Raw genomic sequence first — 26,406 nt, forward strand, 5'->3', positions numbered from 1 at the left:
GCAACAATTTGACATTTTTTATATTTCCGCACATCATTGGTGGTAAAATACATGAATACATTGAGCAAAAACTTTCTTCTTCCAGCAAAACGGCAGATTTTATTTAAGTTCAGAATTAATTTATACACTCCGTTATAATTCCATCTCTTCCATTTGGGAATTGCACAATTTATTTGTATGGTAGCCTGCGCTCATCATTGTTTTCATAATTTGATGTGATGTATGAGTGGAATTTTGATATTCTCTCTTCCATTTGGGCCTCGATATGTACATATGTATATATCAGTTAGAGTTTCCAATTATTCGACTTCATCAACTATTCGAATATCGAATATTAAAATTCGAAATATTCGAATAGCTGTAAACAATAGAAAACATTGTGAAATATTAATTCAAAATAATCAAAATGAGTGGGGTACACATACATTAAAAAGAAAAATGAAATTTATCGTCATACATAAACTTTATTTGAATTTTAAAAATACATATTTTAAAAATAGTAATGCGTTTCATTTAATATTTTAAATAGTTTAATATTTTAAAAATAATAATGCATATTTTAATAATAACAATGTTTCAAAATTTAATCTCGCCCATAATTTTAAAGGCTTTTATTATTCCTGCTGTGGAGAACAAACTTTCAGTAGCAGTTGACGTTGGCTTAATTGTTAATAAAGTTTTTAGAAGGATATCTAAAGTTTCGGTTCGTTTTTTAAAGTTATCCAAGTACTTGAAATATTTTTTCAACCTTTTGGAATCATCTTGGAATTTGAAAAACGTACTTTTATAACATGCATGCATGCAATCAATTTATTTAATTTGAGAAAAAATACCCGGTTCGATAACGTGTCACTACGAACTCCGAAATACAACTGAAGTTCAAAACAACATATATGTTTTAATTTTGCGAATAAAATGTTGAAGTATGATTATGGAAACTATCACTAATTGTAGAACACATCAAATTCATATCTACCATCTCGTTTCCGACAATACGTAAAGAAAATTTAGGAGATGTGTCTATAACTATTTAATGGGTCTACCTCACGGGCCGGAATGTGAAATGCCGGAAAACGCAAATATCGGAAGGCAAAGATCGAAAATCGAAAGATCTTAAGTCGAAAGATCAAAAAAAAGGTGCATGGTAAACGGTACATACTCACGTACATACTCACTTAATTTGCGCGAGCAGGATATAACAGGAACAGGCTTTTCCTCCCGTATTCTGCGCGCGCACATTAATACGGGAGGAAAAGCCTGTTCCTCTTGTTCCTGTTGTATCCTGCTCGCGCAAATTAAGTGAGTATGTACCGTTTACCATGCACCCTTTTTTTTATCTTTCGACTTAAGATCTTTCGATTTTCGATCTTTGCCTTCCGATATTTGCGTTTTCCGGCATTTCACATTCCGGCCCGTCACGGAGACCGCTATTTAATACATTTACTGCGCTTTTATATTAATACTATATGTTACAATTTGTGAACTCGTCAGAAAAATTAATCATGAAATGAGCAGCAATTTTTGACAAATTCACGAAAAAAGCATTTGGCTTGCACCGTTCATGAACTGAGCAATTTCACCATATGTATATTTTATTGCGTTGAATATTTAATTTGACATAACAACGTTCGTTTGTTTATTATGGATTTTTTCAGTACAAGACAAATGAATACTCGAGTTGCACGATTTGAAAATTTAACCAATTTTCTGCCATGAACAACTGTTGATCTATGTAATTGAACGAATCGAGCTTTTCTCGTTGCATCAGTAGACTAACGATTGATTTGAAAATTGCAGATAATAATTGGGGGCCCTTGGACCGTAATCGTATTTGGAGTGACTGCACCATCTGCCACCGAGTGACAAACACTGTATAGGCGTTCAGTTCAGTTCGCGCATCGCCGGTGTCTTGACGCATGCAGTGCGTGGCCAAAGTATGCTCGAGCCCGGTTAGCGGACGACGTTAACCGGGGTCACCCTATCAGACACCACGATTCACCTGTTCATCCTCGATACCATGGCCAGGTGGGTAGTTTTGCCTTATCTCTGCAACGGTGCTTACGAACAGATTACATGCAACGGTTGTCGGTTACAATTAAACCTTCTCAAGACCACATACATACATACATACACATAGTACATATACATAAAAATAAAACATAAAAACATGCAATGAAGTTTTTGAAATATTCTGGATCTGTGTGCGAAATTTATTTTTGATGTAATATCTGTACGATTATAGCTTACATACATAAGTAAGGAAAATTTTAAACTTAAATTCAAAAGTAGCAAATCTTTTTTCAAGAATTTTTACACTTAAACTTAACCTGATATATCCAAGTACCATTGTATTTACATTCATATACTTAGCAGTGAATAAAAATGTGTCAATAATTTTCATTGCTTCGTAATTTAAAAACAAAATGGACCCCGTTAATTCGAATTATGAATTTTATAGTTAATATTTATCATTCGGTTGTTTGAATTCATATACATATGTACACAACTTTGAAATTATCACCGATGATTTAATAAGACTTTTTAATGGCCTGAGTCATCTAATGACCAGTATGAAAAATAATCATATAAAAATTAGCATCTTTTAAAATGGATTGTCCTCTTTAAAAACACTAGAAATACAATAGACACATTATTATACTAGTACGGTTAATTGTGATAATTGTGACTTATTGGAATTTGGTTTTCTATTGTTGACTACATATTCCATGACTTAAATGAAATTATTGCGCGTATACGTACATATAATCAGTGGCGGACTGGCCATACAAGCGAACATGCCCGATGGCATGTGGGCCCCACTGTCTGTTAGAAAATATGGGCCCTCAGTAAAATTAAATAACTTTTTATCTATTTCACGTGTGTAAAAATTTATAGGATATTGCACTTTGGGACCTAAAGTTTGGGTATTTCAACAAAACAAATATCTTACGATATACAAAAACAACTAATACCTGCTTTAACAGCCCAAAGATTGGTTAACTTTTTGTATTAGGCTCGAAATGTAAGTTTCAACATTTCAACGTGGGCCCTTTTGCCGGGCCCATTTCCAACGTCAATATTATGTATATACCAATACCTATGTTACAACTACCTACTGAAATAAAAATGGTAATAAACAAATTTCCGTGAATAATATAAACTGAATTGCTTAAAACAATTTTGATAGGACGATTCATCATCAACCAGCTATTTAAATTTACTTCATACTTTCAAAATAACATTTGATTATACTTCGACGATATAGTAAGATTTAAATATACAATTGTAAACAGTTTCCGAATATAAAATCTAATCCTAATCTAGACACATCCATGTATATAGAAATATAGGATAGGGGCCCCCTTCCCAAAATCCAGATTTTCGCATGATCACAAAACTTTATCTATTGTTATTACGTACATATGTATGTATGTATGTACATAGATAAAGTGAAAAGACAGTCGGTAGAAATTAAGTTAATTGATAGTTTTTTAGTGACTCAGTTTGATGGTCGATTTTTGTTGACCATGTGAAGATTTTTAGAAAAAAATTTTCGCCTGCGGCGCTTTTTTCGATTTTTACATAATATTTTTTTATAATTAATTTTTCAAATATAAGCTTATTTTTTTCATATTTTATAACTCAATAAGGTGTATTCAAAGAATATTTTCCATTTTTATTCCGATATAAAAAGATTTTTTGAAAAAAAATTCAATTTGACCAATCTTTGCCAGCCCAAGAAAAAGCTGAAATGACGTCCCTGATTCTTTTATGATGCATTCTATTTACCTAGGACAAGGGTTACAACGAAATATACAATGTAATTTATGGATCTATTTTGCTTTTGCCATTTTTCTTTTACCTAAATTTGTTTATTCCCATTTTTGAAAAAAAAAATTTTTTCCCTTGATTTTTAGCGTGATGGAAAGAAGAAAATTTTGTTATATGGGGGGGGGGGGCAAATTTTTTTAACCCTGGGGGGCCCCCTTTGACTCCTGGCATGCACTGATTTCAGTCCCAGTCCGCCACTGCATATAATACATCTGTTGCTAACTAAATTTTTGTACATTTTTTTAATTGAAAAGAGAAACTTAATACATATACATATCTTAATGTTTTGGTGTAGAAATTTTGGAGTTGAAGTTGTAGTCGAAGTCGTAGAAAATCTTCCGACTCATTTAAAAACCACCAACATACTATCTCAGTGGGGTTTGCTATAAAGTATAGAGTATAGTCGATCGTTTGCTAGCAGGTTTAAAAGTTGAGATCGTTTGCTAGCAATTAATTATTTAAGTAGTTACTAATTAGGCAGTTCAATCACAAATAATTATGCCTAAATAGTACTACGTAAATAATTACTAGTGATCGAACTGCCTGACTTATACATAACTACATAAATAAATACTTGCTAGCAAACGATCGACTACACTTTAGAGCGGAGCGAACTCAGTGGTTAGCGTATACTGCCAACAACTGAGAAGTCACGGGCTTCAGCTCTGATCTAGTGTTGCTGGTCAGAACTTGCATATATACATATTATGTATGTTATTCCACGTCGATCGTTTTACATCAGAAGTTGCCAATTTATCTGATTTCATTGTTGAAACGGTTCCTACCAAATTGACCACCTTTTCATTCGCCACCATTATTTGTATTTAACTTAAATTTATATAGGACACGCATATGTACAAAGTTGGCTACAGGTGTCGCCTTGGCGTAATCCCTTAATGATACCACGATAAAAAAAAATTAAATGAAAAATAAAAATTTAAGCTTTGCCACTGTGATCATAAGAAGAGAGGATAATATTCCATGTTTTGCGACATCGCTTTGCGTGACTGTCTTAATCTAAAATATGAACCAGTAACTGTAACAATCTGTAGTTATCGATCGATTAGTTTTCAACCGTTTCTTTTAGATAGGTATATTATTTGACATTCGAGACAGCAGTAAGTAGCACCTGTACGAAAGACGTGCATGTAAATTTTGTTTGCAGAACTTCTTTATTTCCGCATCGTTCGTTCGTTTTTCTTTTTTTTTTATCTTCCGCCACTTCTTTTGCGTCAATCGCAAAATATTGCGACATATAATAGTTGCGCGTGCGCACAATATATCCACACAAAATTTTAACAATCGTCCCAGTAACACTTATCTCACTATATGTAAGTTACATACGCACTGATCATATTCAGTTTGTATTTTTTGTACCATTCTCACCGTTACTTATATAATATAACCGAAAGTTTTTTTTTTCGTTTTATTTTAACTTGCAAATTCGTCCGACCAGTTCAACGAGGTTGTTATCTGATTTGGAATATCACTGTCAAGTCGTGGGGGACATATATTCAAATTGCGCTATCTCTTTATTTTAGACGACATTTCAAATATAATGAGAAAATTGATTTAAATTATAATAATATCATGATATCTATAGTGACAAGAGAAATGATCGTACATTGATCTCTAGAATAGAAGAAAAAAGTTACTCGTCTTATTGATGTATAATAACGACATCGTTATGTATAATGAATATGTATGTGGAAATTGCACAATATCAACTTGGAAATTTATTTATTATTTTTTTGCGTGTCTTGTTGCGTGCTGTTTACCTGATTGTTTTTAGTCCTTCACATTGTAGAGCCGGGCCAATCTGCATAATAATGCTCGGCCTCCGCTAACTATGTACGTATATACATATATGCGATTGTTTTATTTTTGTATTCTGTACAAAATACGTTTTAGAGGATGTTCGAATGTCGCTGACACCGTGTACGCATCTTTCTCTGTCAATCGTTCCAAAATATATCGAAAATCGCCACAAAAAGATTGTATGTAGCAAGAGAAGTGTTCTAACAGTCTCAAGTAGTTATGTATGTGATTGAATCGTATTCACGTTTAGCTCACTTTTGTTGTGTAAATTTAAGCTATGTAAGTCGACCAATTGTTATTATATTTTATTTAATTTTAATCTTTAATGTATACCAGGAAGGTCTAACAGGTAGCCCCAATGCGCCTTCCTGGCCAGAAACATTGTACATTTGATACAAATATTTTCAGTATTATACAAATTAATATATGTATATCAATTAATATTCACAGAGACATATGTATATGGTCAAATTTGTAAATTTGCAGCATTTTAAACAATTCAGCGAAATTCAGTAAATACATACATATTAATAAACATCCACAGATACACTTATGGTAAAATTTGTAAATTTGCAGCATTTTATACAATTCAACGAAATTCGAGATTGGTGAAAACTCAAGATTTTGCAAGAAAATGGGTAAGGTTGCCAATTTTTTGGAACCGTTTCAATGAAAATCAGATAAATTGACAAACTCTGATAGAAAACGATCGACTTGGAGTCACAAATCCAATGTCTGGTCAGCAGAAACCAGTGGGGTTTGCACCCGTGACCACTCTGTGCAAAGCATTATATGCTAACCACTAGTGTATTCTGCTGGTTATATGCTATATGCTATCGATGATCTATCTTAAATATATTAAAATAGTCGATAATCCAAAAATTCTATGCCTGAAAATATCGATACTATTGACGTCTTGTGTAACAACTTTCAAAATTCGTAGTACGAAAATTGAAGAAGTTGGACGATGCATAGCTTACCCACGGTAGCTCATGCAGTGCTTAACGCTACTCGAGTTATATTTATATACCTATACATATATACATATTATGTTAAATATTTCATAATATTGTAATTTGGAAGAGGTAGAATAAATTAACATAGCTGGTGGTATTCGCCGCAGATTGTACGGTTTAGTAGCGCTGAATAGTACATAAATGGGTACCTATCTATAAATGTTCTGGATAAATGCACGTTTATGGTCTTTGTACTCATAATAGCTGCTGTAGCCTTTATAACCGGATGTTAAATTGAACTTTAGTACAGTCCCTTTGTGTTGTTTCTATTGCCCTTTGTGGCAATATTCGTAGCGCAACAATTACACTGTATGAATCTAAATTGTCTAAAAAGGATTAGTTACGTTCACCACCATTGTGGACCTTGTGATGTAATTGAATCAGACGCATCAAGAGTCGGACTAAAGGAGTATTGTTCCATTTTTAAAAGTGCTATTGGTTAGATGGACTATAGGAAATTTGCAATGGACGCGACAAACTTCGAGCAAGTTACGTATTTAAATTATTTACCAAACTTTTACCAAAATTTTTAATTTTATACAAAAAATTTACACTTTTTTCGTATTATAAGAAGAACAATAAGTTACAAAAGTGCAGTTTAAATGTTTGACATGTTTTCGTTTGTGGCTTGGAAACTGTTCATAAACCGTAACATTGAATGCAATTCTGTTTTGTATTGTTCAGCAGTTGAAAAAAAATTAATGAAATTATTAAAATCAACGAACCGTTCGTTGTGGAAATAAAATGGATTTTTTTTTAGATTCGAATATTTGAATGTTTTTTTTTTTTTGATACCGGCAACAAAATTTAACTGTTGTAGAATGGAGGCTTTAATTATTATTCGTTTCCAACATGAAATGCCAAAACATCTACCCGGATTATATTATATACTGTGAGCATCATCCATTGCTTGATGAAGGACTCTCTAATACGCTTTCATTCGTTTCTGTTTTGTGCAACTCTCATTAATCTCACCCCACAAATTTTCCTAATTGATTTCTTGCGGCCTTCCTTTCAACCTTTTACCTTTTCTCGGGTGCCATTCCAGTACTTCTTTAGTCCACCTTTCGTCCATTTTTCTAGATACGTGACCCATCCATTTGCACGCTGAGCGCCGATTATATTATATACTGACTATAAAATACTATAGTAATTTCCGCAGGAAGTCGATTGTCAAATATCAACGACTCACAAATAAAACTTGTTAAACAATAAACTCTCGTCAGTACAAACGGTTACTTGGAATTGTATTTAAATAAAATACTGCTGAAACGTGACGTTAAAAGAAATATTGGAAGTATTGAATATTGAAAATTTGTAATCAATTCTTCCATATGGATTGATTAAAAAATTTTGCATCCGCATCAGAAATCTTTTATTGTTACGTATTTTTTTTAATTTGTTCCTTTTGCAAATATTAGTTTATTAATATTATACATATGTACATATATTGAAATACATATACACAATATGTATAATACATATACATACATATATTGAAATAAATATACACATAAAACGTGCACATTTTATGTAAATTCTATTTTGTTTTTGTCTTATTATACATATTATATTTTTCTTAAACTTATACATTTTATAAAATTTATTGTTTAAACAAAAATGAAAGGGGAGGGGGCGGGGGTCTGAAAACCAATTTGTTTAGGGGCGCCATATACCCTCGGGTCGAATCTACATTTTTTGCCTCTTATCCGATCGTTTTCATACTTTGCCATATTACTCATTTTGGTCATCAATATAAGTAAATGTATCCTCCGCCATTACGATGGGGAAAAAAAACCTTTTAGACGCGTTTGAAATTTGAATTTTTGGTTCCTTTTATTCTTACGCGTTTTCGTTAATCTTCAATATCGTTTTTAAGCAGTCAATGGTGACGTTCACGCACATATTATTTCTTTATTCTGAGATCAACGATGAACTTACATACATATGTACATAGTAGAACAGAAACAGAAACGACGTTAGCGCTCCATGCGACATATCGAGACAGACGAATGCGCAACCCGCTTCAGTTTAGAAGCCCGTTGGCAAATATGTCGGCTATTAACTCGCACGTCCATATAAGGGTGTTGACACAAGTGAACTAGTGTTACAATCGCAATGTTTAGCGGGCACGTAGAGGTTGGGTAATTACAGTTTATGTGGGTCTCGTGTGCACCTTGTCTATCCTTTCCACGGCACGGATTACCACAACAGATGGCCAAGGTGAGTCGACACTGGGGGGCGTCTAATCGCATCGCGGTTTAATTGAAGTTGCATTCGAGCTATGTAGGTAACAATTTGCAACAATTATTATTATTTCCCGACCGGTCGCTGATTACTACATACCAGAGGTCCTCCGTGGCAATCTTTGACGGTTGACCCGACAGATCTGACGATTCGTTTCAACTTGATGGGATGGCACTAGATAGCGTGCACTACGCACGACCGTATATCTACGGTAGTTCGAATTTCTGATATATGTATGTATACATTTGTAGCTTTGTTTTTAGCAAAATTGCATTCATCAAAACATTATTCGTGCGAGTTTTTGTGCTAAAATAATGATTTTTGCGGTTAGATTAAATTTCACCGCTACAAAAATAATACAACGTATCACAGTGTGGTTGGGATGAAAAAAATCGATCAAAAACGGGAAGAATAAGGAAGAGAACACTGTGTCGAGATCTCCTTTTAACGACCATGTCTTAAAAAAATCCCAAAAACGGACCTTCTAGAGAAGTGGAACGGGAATGAAATTAAAAATTTTCTTCGCAAACTATAAAAAGACGTCTTATGGAAGCTGAATTAAAGAAGAAATTAAAAAAAAGAAGTTCAAACTCTTGTCTCTAAACTATTAAAAACATGTTTTTGGGAAATCAAATTATGACATATTTTTTTGTTTATGTAGGTTATATAAATAATAAAATAATAATGCAGTTAAGTCCATTGTGTAAAATTACGACCGTACATATTTTGGACACATAAATCTATGTTCAGTAAATTGACTATTGTTATTAACGTTTACATATATTTTCACGGATAATCGTAAATGTTTTATTGCGTGCCTTTTCACATTGCATCTTTCCTCAACATTGTTATTGAAGATGACAAGCCGTTTGATTTATTATATCTTTCTAATTATTTAATAGTTTGTTTCGACACGTAAAGTACGTTTGTATAACACGTACATAGAACACATGCGTCTTTGTACCCATTGAACATTTATCTAGCATTGAGCACACGCTACAGTGGCACAGATGAGATTTTCATTAAGGACATGTCAGATTTTTACATTCATCATCGTTTTCAATTTCGTATCGGTTTAATATGAAAACGGTTTTCCTGGTCACGAATTGCGTTACACAACGATCTCTTGACCGAACGACATTTATCTCGTTTTTGTTGCTTACCTGACACAATGTGGTCGAGTAAATGTCAAATTATCGTACACGACGATAGTACTCGCTGTAATTATACATTTTCCGCGTAGAAGAGAAAGCATTGTTTGTTATTCGAAACCATTATCATACTGAAAAGTTGTCACCAGGACGGTCGACATGCAAAATCGCACGAATAAATTTAAAATCCTTAGTGAAAGTCTACGTTATCTATGTATGTTTAAAATATTTATATACATTTTTATTTTTATGTAAGTCTGCTTTTTTATATATATGGGATTTAAATGTATGCGTAATTTTTTAAATATTATATAGAAAGGCGAACGTTACGTCATGTACGGTTAGTTCCCGTTGATATTCATTAGACATGTAAGGAAAAATTGATTAGTTATCTCAAATTACATTGTGATTCAGTGCTGGTATAATAGTGGGGGAATTTAATTATCATACGTTTGAAAAAAATTGACCCAATTGATTTTGTGATCTGTAAAATTATTTTTGGTGACTTTCATTGTTTTCACTTGATTTTGAAAGCATATTACGGTCTTCTGTAGTAGACTTTGTTTTAATTCAATTAAAGTGTTTCGATTGGAGTTTTCAAAAGATCCGGTTTCGTTTTCCGTCAGATCAAAATCCACGTCCTCAATAGTACGGAACACAGATTATTTAATTGTACAATGGTAAAAGTTAACGATCTGAAAGGTGCTTCCTCTCGTTCGTAACGCTTTAATCGATTTAAATTGTGCTGAAAAAAAGATGATTGACAGCTCGAACAATTTGCATAATTGGAAATTATTTCTTACAATTAAAAAAAATGCATGAACTGTGTTTTTTATTTTCGTTAAATTTAAATTCTAAGCCAACACGTAACTAGGGCAAGCTTTTTATTTGCGGGTTATTTTATCTAAATTGAAAGACATACAAAAGTCCACTTTTTTAAAGTTGGAATCTCTGAAACGAGTAGAGAAATAGTGGCTTTTGAGATATGCATAAACATTGCTATCCACTGCTGGATGAAGAGCTCTCAACACGTTTCAATTCGTCTCTGTTTTGGGAAACTCTCATCCATTTCATCCTACACATTTTTCTGATTACATTCACCCATCTTCCTTGCGGCCTTCCTTGCGACCATTTACATTCTCTTGGGTACCGTTCGAGCACTTGATTTCGATCGTTTTGTCCATATATCATCCGTTCTTCTAGCTACATGACCATTTCACAAATTTGTAAATATATAGGTATATAATATATATATAAATGTTTTAGGGTGTCCAATTTTGTCGGATTTTAATTCATGTGTTTATTTTGGATTTAAAATTTATGTATTATACTTTATATTTATGTATGTACATAGGGCACGGGGAAAACGAGAAGTTTTCAATTGATTAGCCTATTTTACTAGTGGAATACTATTAAAAGTTAATATAAATTATGACTTTCTCCGATGATGGGAGACTGAGATATTCTCGATTTCCTTTAAGTCCAGTCAAATATAGCATAAGATTTATAATGTTTTTTTCTGTATTTATAATTTAAATGTATTTTTGAAGTTCTGTTCACTTGCTTTTTTCGAAAATTGAAAAGTTCCGGTAATTATTGGGTGGTGAATTGTAAATGTGCATTTACATATGTACATACATAAGATGGCGCGAATTATAATAAAATTTCTTCTATATGCGTTCCGTCAAAATACAAATATGTATTATTTCCTGTTGCATTTTCTGATCTCGTTGAACTAAGACGTAATTTTTTTAATGATAAAAATGTGACCGTCATAACGCGAGGTGGTCAATTTATCAATTTGAGAATCTCGGCTCGTTTCGCTTGATTATGTCGAAGGTTGTTCGTGTGGCATACGAGATGTTCCCGTTAAGAGTTAACGGGAGTCGAGTCTCGTTGTTGTTGCACATCTTTTCGTCGATTCTGCCACACGTAATTAATGTCGCACGCTCTTGAAAAAAGCGCAGTTATGGCCATTTTGTAGACCGATAGAGCGGAAGTTGCCAGAAGACGAGAAAGCGGAAGTCACTGCGACTCTTGAGTAACGGAAACTCTTTTTTTATTTTTTTTGGTCGCACCGAATTCGGAGCAGTTATGGCACATCGAAGAAACCGCTCCATTGTTTCGATCGTGTTTTGAAATAAATTTGCGGTATCGTAAATGTTGAATATTCGACTGCTTATGGAACACTTTAGTCGGTCAACGGCACGCGATACAATGTGACATGGTGCCACTTTTGCATACATACGTTACAGTTGAAGTGGATCCTCCAGTTCTAATATATTTTGACTAGTTGGAATATATTCCGTCTAATTAACCCACGTAATTCATATGGCGAATTATATTCCAACTGGTTAAAATATATTATATGTGAAAATGCAGTTCAACTTCAAGTTAAGGTACCAGGTAAGACAGAGCTTAGGTTTTTGTGAAAACGTCACTCGACTAGTAAATTGAGTTTGGAAAGTCACATTTTTCTTTTGAACCCATTCTTAGAGCTATCGTAATATGGTACTCGTTACATTTATTCATAATATCTAGCAAATATTAACGCATTATTGAATTCTAAAGCATTCGTAAAAACATCAGATCTGTCAAAACTCAACTGTTATATTACAACTGATTGTTAAAACTATATTTGAGATATGATTTACTAGTTGAATTGTATTCGAATATGAATGATCTAAAACGCCAGTTGGAATATATTACAACTGAAAATACACTTCGACTTTAACATATACATATGTTTCTGATTTCCCGGACTTTTTCAATTCCCGGGACACGGGACGGAGCCCGGGATCGTTCCCGGGATTCCCGGGATCCCGGGACGCATGTAAAAAAATTTTTTTTTTCAACTTAATATATTTTTTATTAATAAAAAAATATTTATTTATTTACAAAACAATACGTAATATATCTATTAACACGAAAAAATGTAATTATGATAGTAAACTTATTTAAAGTAGCTTCTTAAGAATACTAATATATTTAAATGAGAATCCGAAAGTCTAATTCTAGATTTGGTACAAAAATTTCTAGCAATGGAAAAAACTCTTTTAGTTTCGGTCGAAGTTGGTTTTATTGTTAAAGGGACGAAAACAATTTTTTAAATTATCGGTTTTTTTCTCCTGTACGCATGTATATTTTAATTTCTTTTTTAAAGTCGAGGCTAATTTTTATTTACGTTATTTTGTATATTCGTCTTTGATAACTCCTTATTTAATTCTTCATTCATCGTCAAACACACAATTGTTTCATCTTCATCCGAATGTAAAAGAGTTTCTTCCATTGTGGAATCGTCAATACAAGAAGGATATACTCGCTTCATAATATTTTCACTGTAGGATATACATTCGCTTTTATTCCAACATTTAAAGAATGTTTTGTTCGGTATAAAATCAGAATTATTTAAAATTTGTGTTAAAAAAATCAGTTTTAGGCTTCTTCTTTTTTCTATTTTAATTGTTGAGAATATTTTACAATTATTTGTGTATTTGATTTATTATTTCTCTTCGTGTAATCGTAAAAATGTTGTATGTTTTCAAGATTTTTTTAATTCAATTCCCAGGATTCGAGATAAAAATTCCCGGGACACAGGACAACAAAAATTCCGTGAATTCCCGGGAATGTCTGTCCCGGGTCGACCCGGGTCAGAAACCCTAATATGTACATATATACATATGTACATATAATAACAACATGTCAGACTATACTTGCGATTATTGGTGCAAAAACAGGGGGAATAAAATGAATAATAGAGCGCTTTAAGAAAAATTTAGATTGGGTGTTGTCATATATAACATGATTGAAAATGACAGATTTTCAAACACGTTGTTTAAAATTCAATGTACAGAGATTGGAATGTAAGGTATGCGCGAAATGAAAAGACCACCTTGCTGAGAAGTATGTCCTTGATTATACATATTCAATGTAGCCGAGTTAGACAATTTGATTAATATAAGTTATAGACTGGGTGGTTTATAAAGCATTGTAGTTCTGAGAAGAGAATTGAGGGTAAAACTGATGAATCCGATTAACAATCCCATATGTTACACGACAGCCATGACAGGCAAGTATGTACGTCATTGGGTGACAGCAGCAAATCTCTAGCTAATGTATGTAGTTAGATAAAATATATAAAATATATATATATATATATATATATATATATATATATATATATATGTATATATATATATAAAAAAAATATATATATATATATATATATATATATATATATATATATATATATATATATATATATATGTATATGGGTAAATTATGTTACGTTAATATGTTGACGTTAGAATTCTTCGTATAAATACACGATTTATGTGTGTACATATGTACATATGTGCGTACGAAGAATTCTAATTAAGTTTTACAATAAGCAAATATGTATACATATATATGAAGTAAATTCTAATCACCGTCATACGATCTACTACGTACATACATATGTATGTATTATCATATTGCATTACAGTGAACATTGAATACTACATAAAACTTTATTGTCTGCGTCGAAAGAATGCGTGTTAGTATAAATAAGAAACGATTAGATAGTGAATGACAAGGGCGGTGAAGTGCCTGTTTGTTCATCAATATTATTGCTTCGAGAGGATTGCGGTGTGTAATATTATTAACTAGGATTTTGATTTATGTATACATATGTAGGTATGGTGTGAACAAAAATTTTTGATAAAGGATGACTTAATAACGAAATGGTTGAGAGCGACTCTTGGAAATCTCGTGTTGCACGACATTAAAAGGAAATTCTCACGAACCGTACCTGTGCCATTCCCACAGACTTTGTCACTTTAATTGCTCTATTCAATTTAGAGAATTTTCTCTGTGTACGAAACTTAACTTTCCGTTTTTTTTGGGAAGTCGAATTTGAAAGTGATAGACGTTATCGATAACGAGCGAGAGTTTCGAAAATGACAAAATTTCCCCACATGTTTTGGAGATGACTTTTTTTATTATTTATTATTTTTCTCTTGAAATTGTTAAAAAATTCCATTCCTACTGCAATTTCAGATTTCTTCATAATGATCGTTTTGTTTACTTACAATCTAGAAAAATTCATGATTTATGTTTTTTGTTTAAGCTTTTGAATTATAGACAAATTAATAGTCCTTATTTATTAAGCAATATGATATTTCAATGTCCAATCAGATCCGTAAAACTTCATTAATTCACATTAATCCCTGTTCTATCAACTATTCCTGAAATTCCTTTTAATATGTACACAGACAGCAGCACAGCTCGGTGATTGCGTTAATGATAACCATCGAGAGGTTTCCCAGGTTCAAGACCTAGGTCAATCTCGATTGAAAATAGTTTATTCGGACGTATTTCTGCAGTACTGCTGGTCGGACTTGTATATTTGTGGAAACCATCCAAGTAGATGGTTTCCTATCAGAGCTTTTCAATTTATCTGATTTCATTGTTGAAAAGGTTCGTCATCAAATTAGCAAAAATATCCTACCCAGTATGTCACCACTATTAGAATATGATTTCAAATTTATAATCTATGAATTTATACATATAAAAGTTTAATACCATATGTAAATATGTATGTAGGTGTCGCTCAGGGGCAAACCGTAATATCATCGTGGGAAAATAGTAAATGTATAGAGTTGTTTTTATGCATTGCTATTTTATCATGAAATAAAATGTTTCCATTTAGGAAATGATGTAGGTGTTTTTTTTTTTAAATAAATATCAAACTTCTACTACAAGATGAAGGAAAGCTCAATAATTGGGCAATGGAAATTTTACATTCGGATCAAAGATTTAGTAAAATGAAATCAGAAAATTATTTTATAAGTCTGATCTATCTTAAATTTTAACTTTAAATAAATTGGCTGAGGCATGTTTTACGGATGAGTGATAAAAGTTGTCCAAAGAAAGATTTTTCAAAAGATCAGTTTAGTCATATGTAGGTTGTTCAAACGAGTTGTATAATATAATTACTCCAATATTTTACAAATAGGTCAATATTTTTTTACGATATGCAAGACTGTCAATGTTGTATTGTATGCCTTATCGCATTTATTCATTCACGTAGAACGTGAACGGATAAGTTTAATGTATTCCGTGTAATATTTATGTATGTGCCTATATATGTACATATGTATGTGCAACGACTTGCATCACATTCGTATTTAAGTGAATTTATTTACTTGCATACTTGCTAAATCCATGTGAAAATTGTGTTATTATATAATAATTATATCCATTTGTATATTGCGTAAATAGTATTGTATTGTATTATATTATCAGATGCATTCGGTATACTTTTCTTTATTAACTATCGAACAAGTTGACACAATGGTTCCGGGAAAACTCTACTTGCACATCACGTATCTGCGCTCGAATTGCGGAATCTCGACTTTTGCACTAAAAACCGGTCCCCGTCTGCGAATAAGTTGAATGCCCCTGGAATGCACTGAACTCGAGCTGGTTCCTCAACCTCTTTCTCTTGCATCTTTCACGTCGAGTTAGTTGACCATGGGCTAGTGTTAGATCGGCCGCGACTTCATATCGATCGTTCGCGCGGCCCATAATCATTGTTTTGTTTAATTTTAGATGTTGTGCCTTTTAGAATATTGCTTCACGAGTGAGAAGACCCTAATCTAGTAATACGGTAACGACTTAGTCTATAAAATTTGCATGTCGATGCGATAAACACACGCAGTTGCATACAATGTCTTTGGCTCATCGAATAGAAGTTTGATTATAATACATATTCATATAAAACAATCAACAATTATGTGCAAGATACTCAGAACTGTATTTAATATACATTTAAGTTTTAATTTCTAGCATATAAAATGAATACAATACATCGTAGTGCGTATTCTTTCGTATTTGAGTATTAGATTTCGAAATAGTATAGTATAATGATGAAATTTTTTACCGCATGTTATAACTTATGTAGCATACATACATACATGTATATGTACTGTATTATGCTAAATTCGTAAATTTATTTATATTTCCATAGATAATTACTTGGATTTTATATGTGGTTTTTGTGTGTCATCGTTATTCAAAAATATTTAAAGGAAAGAAAAAAAGATCTAAAATTTACTGTAATAATAATCAATTGAGATCAAATGCTTGTCATCTGCAATTCGTCACGTCTTATTTAAACTGTATTTAATTTTGTTGTAATTTATGTATTCACGTATATATTTAGAAATATTATATTTCACAGCATATATGTACATATGTATGTATGTATGTATGTACATACAAAGTCGGGGCGAACGATCTATCTCACTGTTGGATTATAGTATTTCAATCGTTGATATTCAATTCAAGATTATCTCGTTCTTTCTCGTTCATGCTAATTTGAGATGCATTCTTCGGCGCATTTTCCCAACGTTGGAATGTGCACTTCTGCGTGAGAAATTTCTCCATTGTGGAATGTGAAAATCGTGACCCGTAAATTGTTGAATTGTGCAGAATCTGCTGTTGACCTCAAGTCTTGTTTTTATTTCATGTGAAGTTGTGCTGTTATTGTTTTTTCTTTTAATTAATTAAATTTTATTTGGGGCAAAAAATTGTTAACCGTTAATATTTTGTAAAGTGTTAGACCAATTTTGTACGGTCACAATACATAATGGTAATGCAATTTTGCAAGCTTTCAGTGCGAGTACGGTACTCTGGAAAAGTATCAATCACTTGTATTAATTATGGATTAAAATTGAAATAACAATGCAGGGAAAATGTTGCGTTTAACGGGTAATGATACGGTCACAGTGATTTATCGTTAGTTTTGATATTTGAAATCAAGATGGATTAATATTAATATTTAAATTCATATTAATATTTCAAAAAAAGTTACGGACTATCAACTCTATATCTTAAGTGTTGTATATGTAAATGTATGTACATATGGACATATGTATTTATAAACAATGATTACATATTTCAATTTTAAGAGTTTATTTTAGAATTTTTTTCATTTATTTATTTATTATCCGTTATTTTCACACTTTTTAAGTTACTGATTACTAATTTTCTCAGATGCACTGTATTTTTTCATATGCGAAATTCTTCGGAACGTATTCACCGTGTTAATCCAAGACTCGTAGGATAAATAAACATTTTTTATATAAAAAATTATAATTAATTTCAAGCGATCTCTTTACATACTTTTAAAAATAAATAATTAGTCAAAATAATATTTTTAATGGGAACCTCGTTCATTTTAAAATATTTCCAAGGGCACGCAAATATTATGATATTTCTAATCTGTTCGGATTAAAACATTACAGGGAATAAAATAGACTATAAATAAATTATTGCATAAATTGATTAGGATTTAAAAAATATATCAATTAAACCAGTTTTATAGTTCTAATTTCATAGCCAGAACAATTTCAATTTCGATAATTAAGCTGGCAGTATAGCTCGGTGGTTGCGTTAATGCTAACCACCGAGAGCTTCCCGGATTCAAGCTCTGGGTTGACGAGACTTTATTCGGAGTATTTCTGCAGCGTTGCTGGTTAGATTTGGATATTTGTGATTCCCAAGTTGATTGTTTTCTGCCAGAGTTTGCCAATTTATATGATTTCATTGTTTAAAGGGTTTTTCTATCAAATTGGCAAAAACCATCCTACCCACTATTTAAGTCACCACTAGGAAATCCAATTACAAAATTTCGAACCCGGGATTTCGGGATTACAATTAGACAATCTCGGGGTCCTGATACCAGTCCCGGGATAGTGATTATATTATTTAGGAATTTACATTGATAAATTTATATATATATATATATACATAACACCATTTCTTTTTTTATTATGGATATGAGGCTGGTACAATTTTGAACTTTAGGTTCATATTGTCTCTCTTATACTTTTTCGAGTGGTTATAATTTCGAAAACATTTTCTCAGTTTTGCTATTTATTTATTTACATATATTTTTTGTCATTAAATTATTTAGAATTTAGTAGATCTTTAAGTGTATCAGTGAAATATGCTCGTCTTCGTTTTTCTCTCGTATTTTTTTTAGAGAAATTACCATATCTTTGCTCAATCCAGATTTAAGTTCAGTCAGTTCGGCTGGGCACAAGTTGGTATCACGTCGATGGAGTGCTTCGACGGCTAATTTTAAGGGTTCCAAAACGTCCATAATTTCATTAAATGTCACAGAACAAATCTTCAAATTTACTAAGCGTTTTTTTTATACTTGATTTTAATAATAAAAATTGCTCCAGCATATTATATAGATTATTATACCACCTGGTTTTACAGTCTAATACAAGTAAATGTTCTTTTCTATGCTCGTTTTTAACGTATTTTTGTAGATTGGCATCATTTTTATGAGTGGGTGATCTTTTAAATATTGCCACGACTTTTCTCGATTTAAATTTTTCGGGATTACATTTACTAGTCCCGGGATTCATAGGTATCGAATAACACATAGGATTGGATTTACTAGTCACCACTATTTGAATATGATTTCAAAAATTTATAATCAAGATTTCAAGATTAATGCCATAGGTGTCGCTCATATAAATTTTTAAAAAGATAAAAAAAGATAAAAGATAATACAGTTGATTTGCACTACTTTACTTCATTTAAACACTACACACGCATGTATCTATGTATATATGTGCATACACTGACTCACAGACGGTCGATTCGAGACAAAATTCCAAGGAGTCGACCTGAACCTCAGAGTTCCCATGGCACTCCTCACAACCGAGTTACACCGTACGCATGTGGTCGTATCGTCACTGACGTCATTGAACATATACCTAGCTATAGATGGTATGCTTGTGGTAGTGTGCTGGAGGTGTGTCGTTAACCGCATTTGCTTGTGTTGCAGCATGAGCGCGCCAGACCTGCGCGCGGCACTGCGCGAGAAGGCGGCCTCGCACCACTTGTTCTACAGGCGGCTGCAGGGCGCCCCCCCCGAAATGCTCAGGGCTCCATCGAACCACCACAGGACCACCTCGGTGGACATCAGCGACGAGGAGCAAGCTCGCCCCAGGAGTCGGGACTCGGCCGTCGAGCTGGACGAGACTCCAGCACCCACCCCAACCCCAACCCTCCTAACAGACGCCCTCAGAACCCTGGCTGACGACTTGTGCCACGGTGAAGAGCACAACCCCTACGACAGGCGGGAGTACTGCGAAGAGCACTGCTGCTACCACATCAGAAGCAAGATGATCCTCGAGGCTCAGTACGTCGACGAGCCCTTCGAGCAGGACAAGTGCTTTGAGGAAACGGACGTGTTCACTCCCGAGGCTAATAACATTCGACGTCCTTCCACCTTCAGTTGGGATGGGGACGAGGGGGCGAGGGTTAGGAAGGTGCGCACTCCTTCTGTCGTCGTCAGTGATTATTCCGACGACGTTCATGCCGGTATTACTGTCGAGGAGTTGGAGTATTTTAGGAGTCATATGGAAGCTGGGTCGCCTTCGAGCGGTCGTAGCTCCTGCAGCAATTTGGACAGCAGGTGCGGTAGTCAGTTGAGTGTACTCGATCTGGAGGACAGCAGGTGTGGTAGCCACCTGAGTGTTCTCGACCTGGACGACAAAGGAGGCTTGTCGCCTTCGGGGAGCGATTGTGAGGATGACGACAGTGGACTCGAGAGACAGCAGACATCAAAAAAGGTAATTATTTCAAATTTGATTATGAATATTTTTTGTTGAACTACATCGTATATGTATGTATGAACATACATTTGGTTACTGCCAACGGTTTCAGGACTGCTTTTCATAAAATATACACTTTCCAGTATATTACATACGATTAGTCCGCGTACTTTCGAGATTTAGGTACATATGTACATGGTAGACGTTGAATCTTCTATTGTCATATTTTCTTAACTTCGAAGTTAATGTCTCAAAAATATGATCACGAACAAATAAGAAATATCGAATGAATACTCTTCAAATGTATAAAAAAAATTACACCTGCTTTGTGTATATATTACAGTTGAAGTGTATCTTCCAGTTATAATATACTTTGACCAGTCGGAATATATTCTACCGTTTAGTTGAAGTGTATTTTCAGTTGTAATATATTTTCACTAGTTGAAAATTGGAATGTATTCCGTCTAACCCACGTACGTTGATTTATATGGCGAATTACATTACAACTGCTCAAAATACATTACAACTGAAAATACGGTTCAACTATAAGTTGGTACTTGGGTTAGGTTTTCGTGAAAACGTCACCCAACTAGTAAATTGAGTTAGAAAGTCACATTTCTGTTTTGAACACATTCATAGTTATCGTAATACTGTACTCATTACCTTTATTCGTAATGTCTAGCAAATATTAGAGAATTATTGAATTCTAAAGCATTCGTAAAAACATCAGAGCTTTCAAAACTTAACTCTTATATGTAGTACAACTGGCGCACATTGTTGAAAGTGTATTTGCGCTTGTAGAGATATAATTTACTAGTTGAATTGTATTCGAGTATAAATGACCCAAAATACCAGTTGGAATAAATTAAAACTGAAAATACGACTGTAACATATATGTATGTACATACATACATATCTGCTTGTTTTTTTACAAAGCATATATGTATGTACATATAGACTCTCTAAATTAAATGATTTTTAATATGGAAAAATTAGAATAAAGTCATAATTTGTTATTGATTAAGGTGTTTCTCCATAGTTTCATTAATTATAACAATTTCATTAAAAATTCAGATCGCGACCAAAGAGTATAGATTTATAAAACATGACTGCCAGATTGTTATTATTTATCTGTTTTATATGTGTACATTTATTAATACATTAAACTGATTTTTAACTCCGTGTAAATGTCAAATGTATACCTTGAAATTCTTGTTTGGACTTCTTTTTGCACTTACGAATATCGTGTGCATTTTGTTCATTTATTATTTATTTTATGTCTTCTTTTATTTACTTCGTGATTTTAATCTTGCGCAATTTAAACGTAAATTTTTATTATAAAAAGAAAAGACTACCCACGCAAATTTAGTAGGCGGTTCAACATTCCAATTATGGGTTTGATTGAATTCACGATGAATACAATTTTCTTTTGTTATTTTTACAATATATCTTGACTTGCATTTTGAAAATTTTCAAACCGTGTATTCAATTCATATTTACATATGAAACAATTAATAAAAATCATGATAAAGTTTGTTTACATATTCCGATAGAGCAATAGAAGTTTTCTGCCACGTGCAAATCTCAAGGAAAAAAATGTACAGACATAGTCTTATGTACAGTTTATAAAAATTACACTTGTACGTTTGTACGTGCAAAACTCGACCTTCGCCGAAAAAACTGTGCCGAAATAAACTATCGTAAATATTTAAACAATCATTAAAAATAAAAAGTGAAGGTTGTTGTCGCTAATGTGCGCGCGATTAAGATCGATTCGAATATATAAACAAAGGTATAAAAGTAATGCGTTTACAAATATAAATTTCCCAGAACTATGCAAGTTGTTTGGCGAAAATAAATAATTAGATACGTTATTTGCTCAACGGTACGAAACGCACAATGCGAAAGATCGTATCGAATCGTTGTTGTGATTATTTCATACATGATATGTTCAAAATGTGAGAAAATTGGGATAGGCTCGTGTCGTAATATGTGTCATTGTTCGACGCACAAATTTATTTGAGATTTTGCACGTTTTAAATTCATGAAAATCGTATGAACTAGTGAGAAAACTGCTGGAAATCGACGCTAAGAACGACTTTCACACTTCTTCTGTCACATTTCCCAACACAATTAATGTTCGGCTATTCTTCGCTAATTGCTTACTGTGAAAGTAAAATGTATGAATTTGAAAAGCGACAGCACTAAAAATTTTAATAGCACTAAATATTTTTTTCATTAGTATAAATTACCATTATTTTTAGTTTGAGTTTGTTTTACTGTACATACATTATTAAATATATTAATGTATAATTTATAAACTTTTCAATAATGCAAATTGTAGGTACATACAAGTTTAGCCTACTTTATAAATCGACACTAACACAGTTTTTGAAATTCTTGCCTTCGATATTAACAACTTTGCTGTGCGTGTCTACGATTACTAGAGCGTTTACAAAAAACTCGGTACAGTTTCTTTCATTTTACATACATTATAGATTTTTCAACTGAATAAATATGTATTAACGTGTTTCCGATACGTATGCGAATTAAAAAACCAACAACAATAAAGTAAAAAATTATAACCGCCAAAATGATAACTTATCGTTTGAAACGAGTGGTTTTAATGGGCGCTTGCGATTAGGTTAACCATACAGTTATTATGTGAGGTTTAACTGATACGAACTTGGTTAATTTTTATTATTACGCATTTCTCACTATCGTTTTTGCGATTGTTATTAATTATAATAATCGCGTTTGTTATACACACGTGTTCGTTATGCATTATATTGTACTTTATGTTTTTAAATTATCTGTACGCCCACTCCTTTTTTGAGAATTTTTGGGGCATGATAATCTTAGCGACTATGTACTTAATTACTATTCATCAAGAGCCACTCATTCGAAACGACATGATATGACGTAACATTCATCTTTTAAACTGGCGTTATATTGAATATAATTAGTGTCAATGTAAGCGATATACTCACAGGGCCGTATTTCAACGCTAAAAATAGCGTTTATTAATATAAATGTATATATTATAAACAATACGTATGAACGTTCGTGTAATTTATTCCAACTTATTATTATTTTTTATTCAATGCCCATATCTACATATGTATTAATTATATACATACTTACGGGTATTTATTTACGTATGTTTAAATTTCGCAAAGACGTCATACGCACGCTATAATCGCACTCGACACCACTTTGATATTCAGTATCTTTGGTTTGACATTCGATAAAAACAAATTACACATTAAATATTGTGTAATTAAATAAAGTCGTTCGTGTTATGTAATTTGACCAATTAGTAAGTAGAAATAGTAATAATGCAATAATTCATTTTTTCCAGTATATACATACATACACATATTTACACGATGATTTCACAGAATTTATAAAACTAAATGTAAAATTAATTGAAAAGATTTATATTCTTTTGAAAATGAAATCACTGCCAAAATTGTCCTTTATCCAGTTCTTCTTTCATAAATATAATCATAAAATTGTCGTGCCCTGGTGTAACTTCGAACCCGCTCTGTTTTATTTTTCATCACACATTCTTAAGAAAATTTTATATATGTTTTTAATTAGTGCAAGTTGTTTTTTTCCCGGGGTTTTTAATTATTGATTTTTTTAAATCTTAATTTAAATATTATAAAATATGACCCGGGCCCTGGTTATTAGCATCGTCTAGTACCTCCCTCTCATCTGGCCTGTTTGTATGTATGTTTGTACATATGCATATGCCCAATGTTATGTTTGTACATACATAACATAGACCTTGTTTTTTCTGCATTATCTCAGATACCATTCGAGCAACTCCATCGTACATACAATACATATGTCTTCGTACATTACTTCTAGTCTAGTTGTGAAAAATTATCCATAGGTGTAGCAAATGGTATTTAAAATTTTCTAATACACAGTAAGACTAGTAGTACGGCTAAATAACAAATACAAGAAAAAGGGGGTTAAGCGGTTATTTTAGATACGACGAAAGTTCAAGAAGAAATGTCTGTAACATTAAGCAGAATTTTTGTTTTTTATGGGTATTCTGTTAGTGTGGTTACTAGGGTAGTCATCTTAATGGTTTCAACTTATGGTTTCACTAAGGATATGTGTACAGAGATTATCGGCCATGCCAAGGACACCTAATCTGTTTCTTGCTTTATTTGTACATACGTATGTAGATATGTAGCATGACAACATTTTTACCTTAGTAAATACATATAAATGTGTCTAAAGAAAAAGATCTTCGATCAATGTGTTTAACCAGTGACATCACATGGATGTGAAACATGGACATTGAACGCCAAGATGCTACACAAATTTTAATTCATTCAAAGAAGTATGAAACGCTGTATGCTTGGTATAACGAGGAAAGACAGGAAACGGAATACATGGGTGAGAAGGATGACAAGGGTAGTGGGTCTAGTGTATACAGTGGAGAGATTGAAATGGCAATGGATGGGCCACGTGGCTAGAAGAACGGACGAAAGGTGGTCAAAAGTAGTGCTAGAATGGTACCGAGAAAATGCAAAAGGGTAAAAGGAAGACCAGAGGAAAGATGGGTAGACGAAATCAGAAAAATGTGTGGGGCGAGATGGATGAGAGTTGCGCAAAATAGACGAGTTAGAGCGTGCTGGAGAGGCTTTCATTCAGTTATGGATGGTGAATGGCTGAAGATCAAAATGATAATGATATATACTTAATTATGTATATATTTAATTATTTAAGAATACTTGGGAAAGGCGGCAGAGCCGATGAACTCAAATTCAATCAATATTTTATATTATTTATGCTTTTGACACACATGCATATATGTATTTCTATAAATAAGTATCCCATTGACTCCTGAGAACCACACTCAAAAGGGCTAACAAATAAAATGTGCAAATCATTGGTATAATAAACGCATTGGTATATTCAATGTGTTATTCAACGAACGGATGCCATGCAAATTGGGTTCGTTTTCACAATTTCGCACGAAGATTAGTGCGAATCTACGTCCGCCTTGCTTCCTGAACGCAGTTTTTGATAGTTTACAGTCGGGGTAAAAAAAAACCACGATCTCATGACCGACGAAATCATTTCGAAGCTGAATGTAATTGATAGATTGATGTACATACGTATGTATATATTTGCGCACGTATAATTTAATGGGACGTTATTGTGCGCACGCGCTGGGTATAAAAAATACGTGCATTGATTGACTTGCGTATTTACAATATCGTCAGTAAATTGATTATAGACGGTCATTAGACTTTGATGTCTCGCCAGTGTGGCATAGAGTCAGTAGACCGATCGGCCGATCACGGTTCGATAATAATTCACATTGCACTCGTGACATTCGCATATTATCATTATTATATTGTATTTATAGCATATCCGTATGTGAACTTTCATAATTTATTAGTGGTGTTGTACATATTTATTATCACATTATATTATTTTTGGTGTCGATGTTTAGACATCTTCTACGTCAATCGTTGTCCGTTTGTTTGGCTTTTCCAGTGAGGTTTACGAGTGGTACACACACTTCTATTCTTCGTCGGAAAATACGTATTTGACGAATCAATTTTCGACAGCGCGTCTTTTACGCCGATCAAAATTAGTATCACCGGTTTTTTTTCATTTGGGATTATTTCGCCATTCAAAAACTTGCATTAACGAAATTTCTTTAATTCCCTACTTACATACATATTGAAG

At 32.9% G+C, this 26,406-nt stretch overlaps 2 protein-coding genes across 2 annotated transcripts in view; both read left to right on the plus strand.

The window, feature by feature from the left end:
• The window catches only part of LOC143916129 (uncharacterized), a 305,722-nt gene that overhangs the window by 129,943 nt on the left and 149,373 nt on the right, over positions 1-26,406 (plus strand). The window lies entirely within an intron of this gene.
• Positions 1,839-26,406, plus strand: part of IP3K2 (Inositol 1,4,5-triphosphate kinase 2) — a 94,231-nt gene continuing 69,663 nt past the window's right edge. The window contains exons 1-2 of the mRNA XM_077437047.1: positions 1,839-2,025; positions 19,914-20,703. Coding sequence (XP_077293173.1) covers positions 2,018-2,025; positions 19,914-20,703 — 798 coding nt within the window. The 5' untranslated portion in view covers positions 1,839-2,017. The remainder of the gene's footprint in view (positions 2,026-19,913; positions 20,704-26,406) is intronic.

This window comes from Arctopsyche grandis, chromosome 8 (genome assembly GCF_051622035.1).
Source record: "Arctopsyche grandis isolate Sample6627 chromosome 8, ASM5162203v2, whole genome shotgun sequence".
NCBI lineage: Eukaryota > Metazoa > Arthropoda > Insecta > Trichoptera > Hydropsychidae > Arctopsyche > Arctopsyche grandis.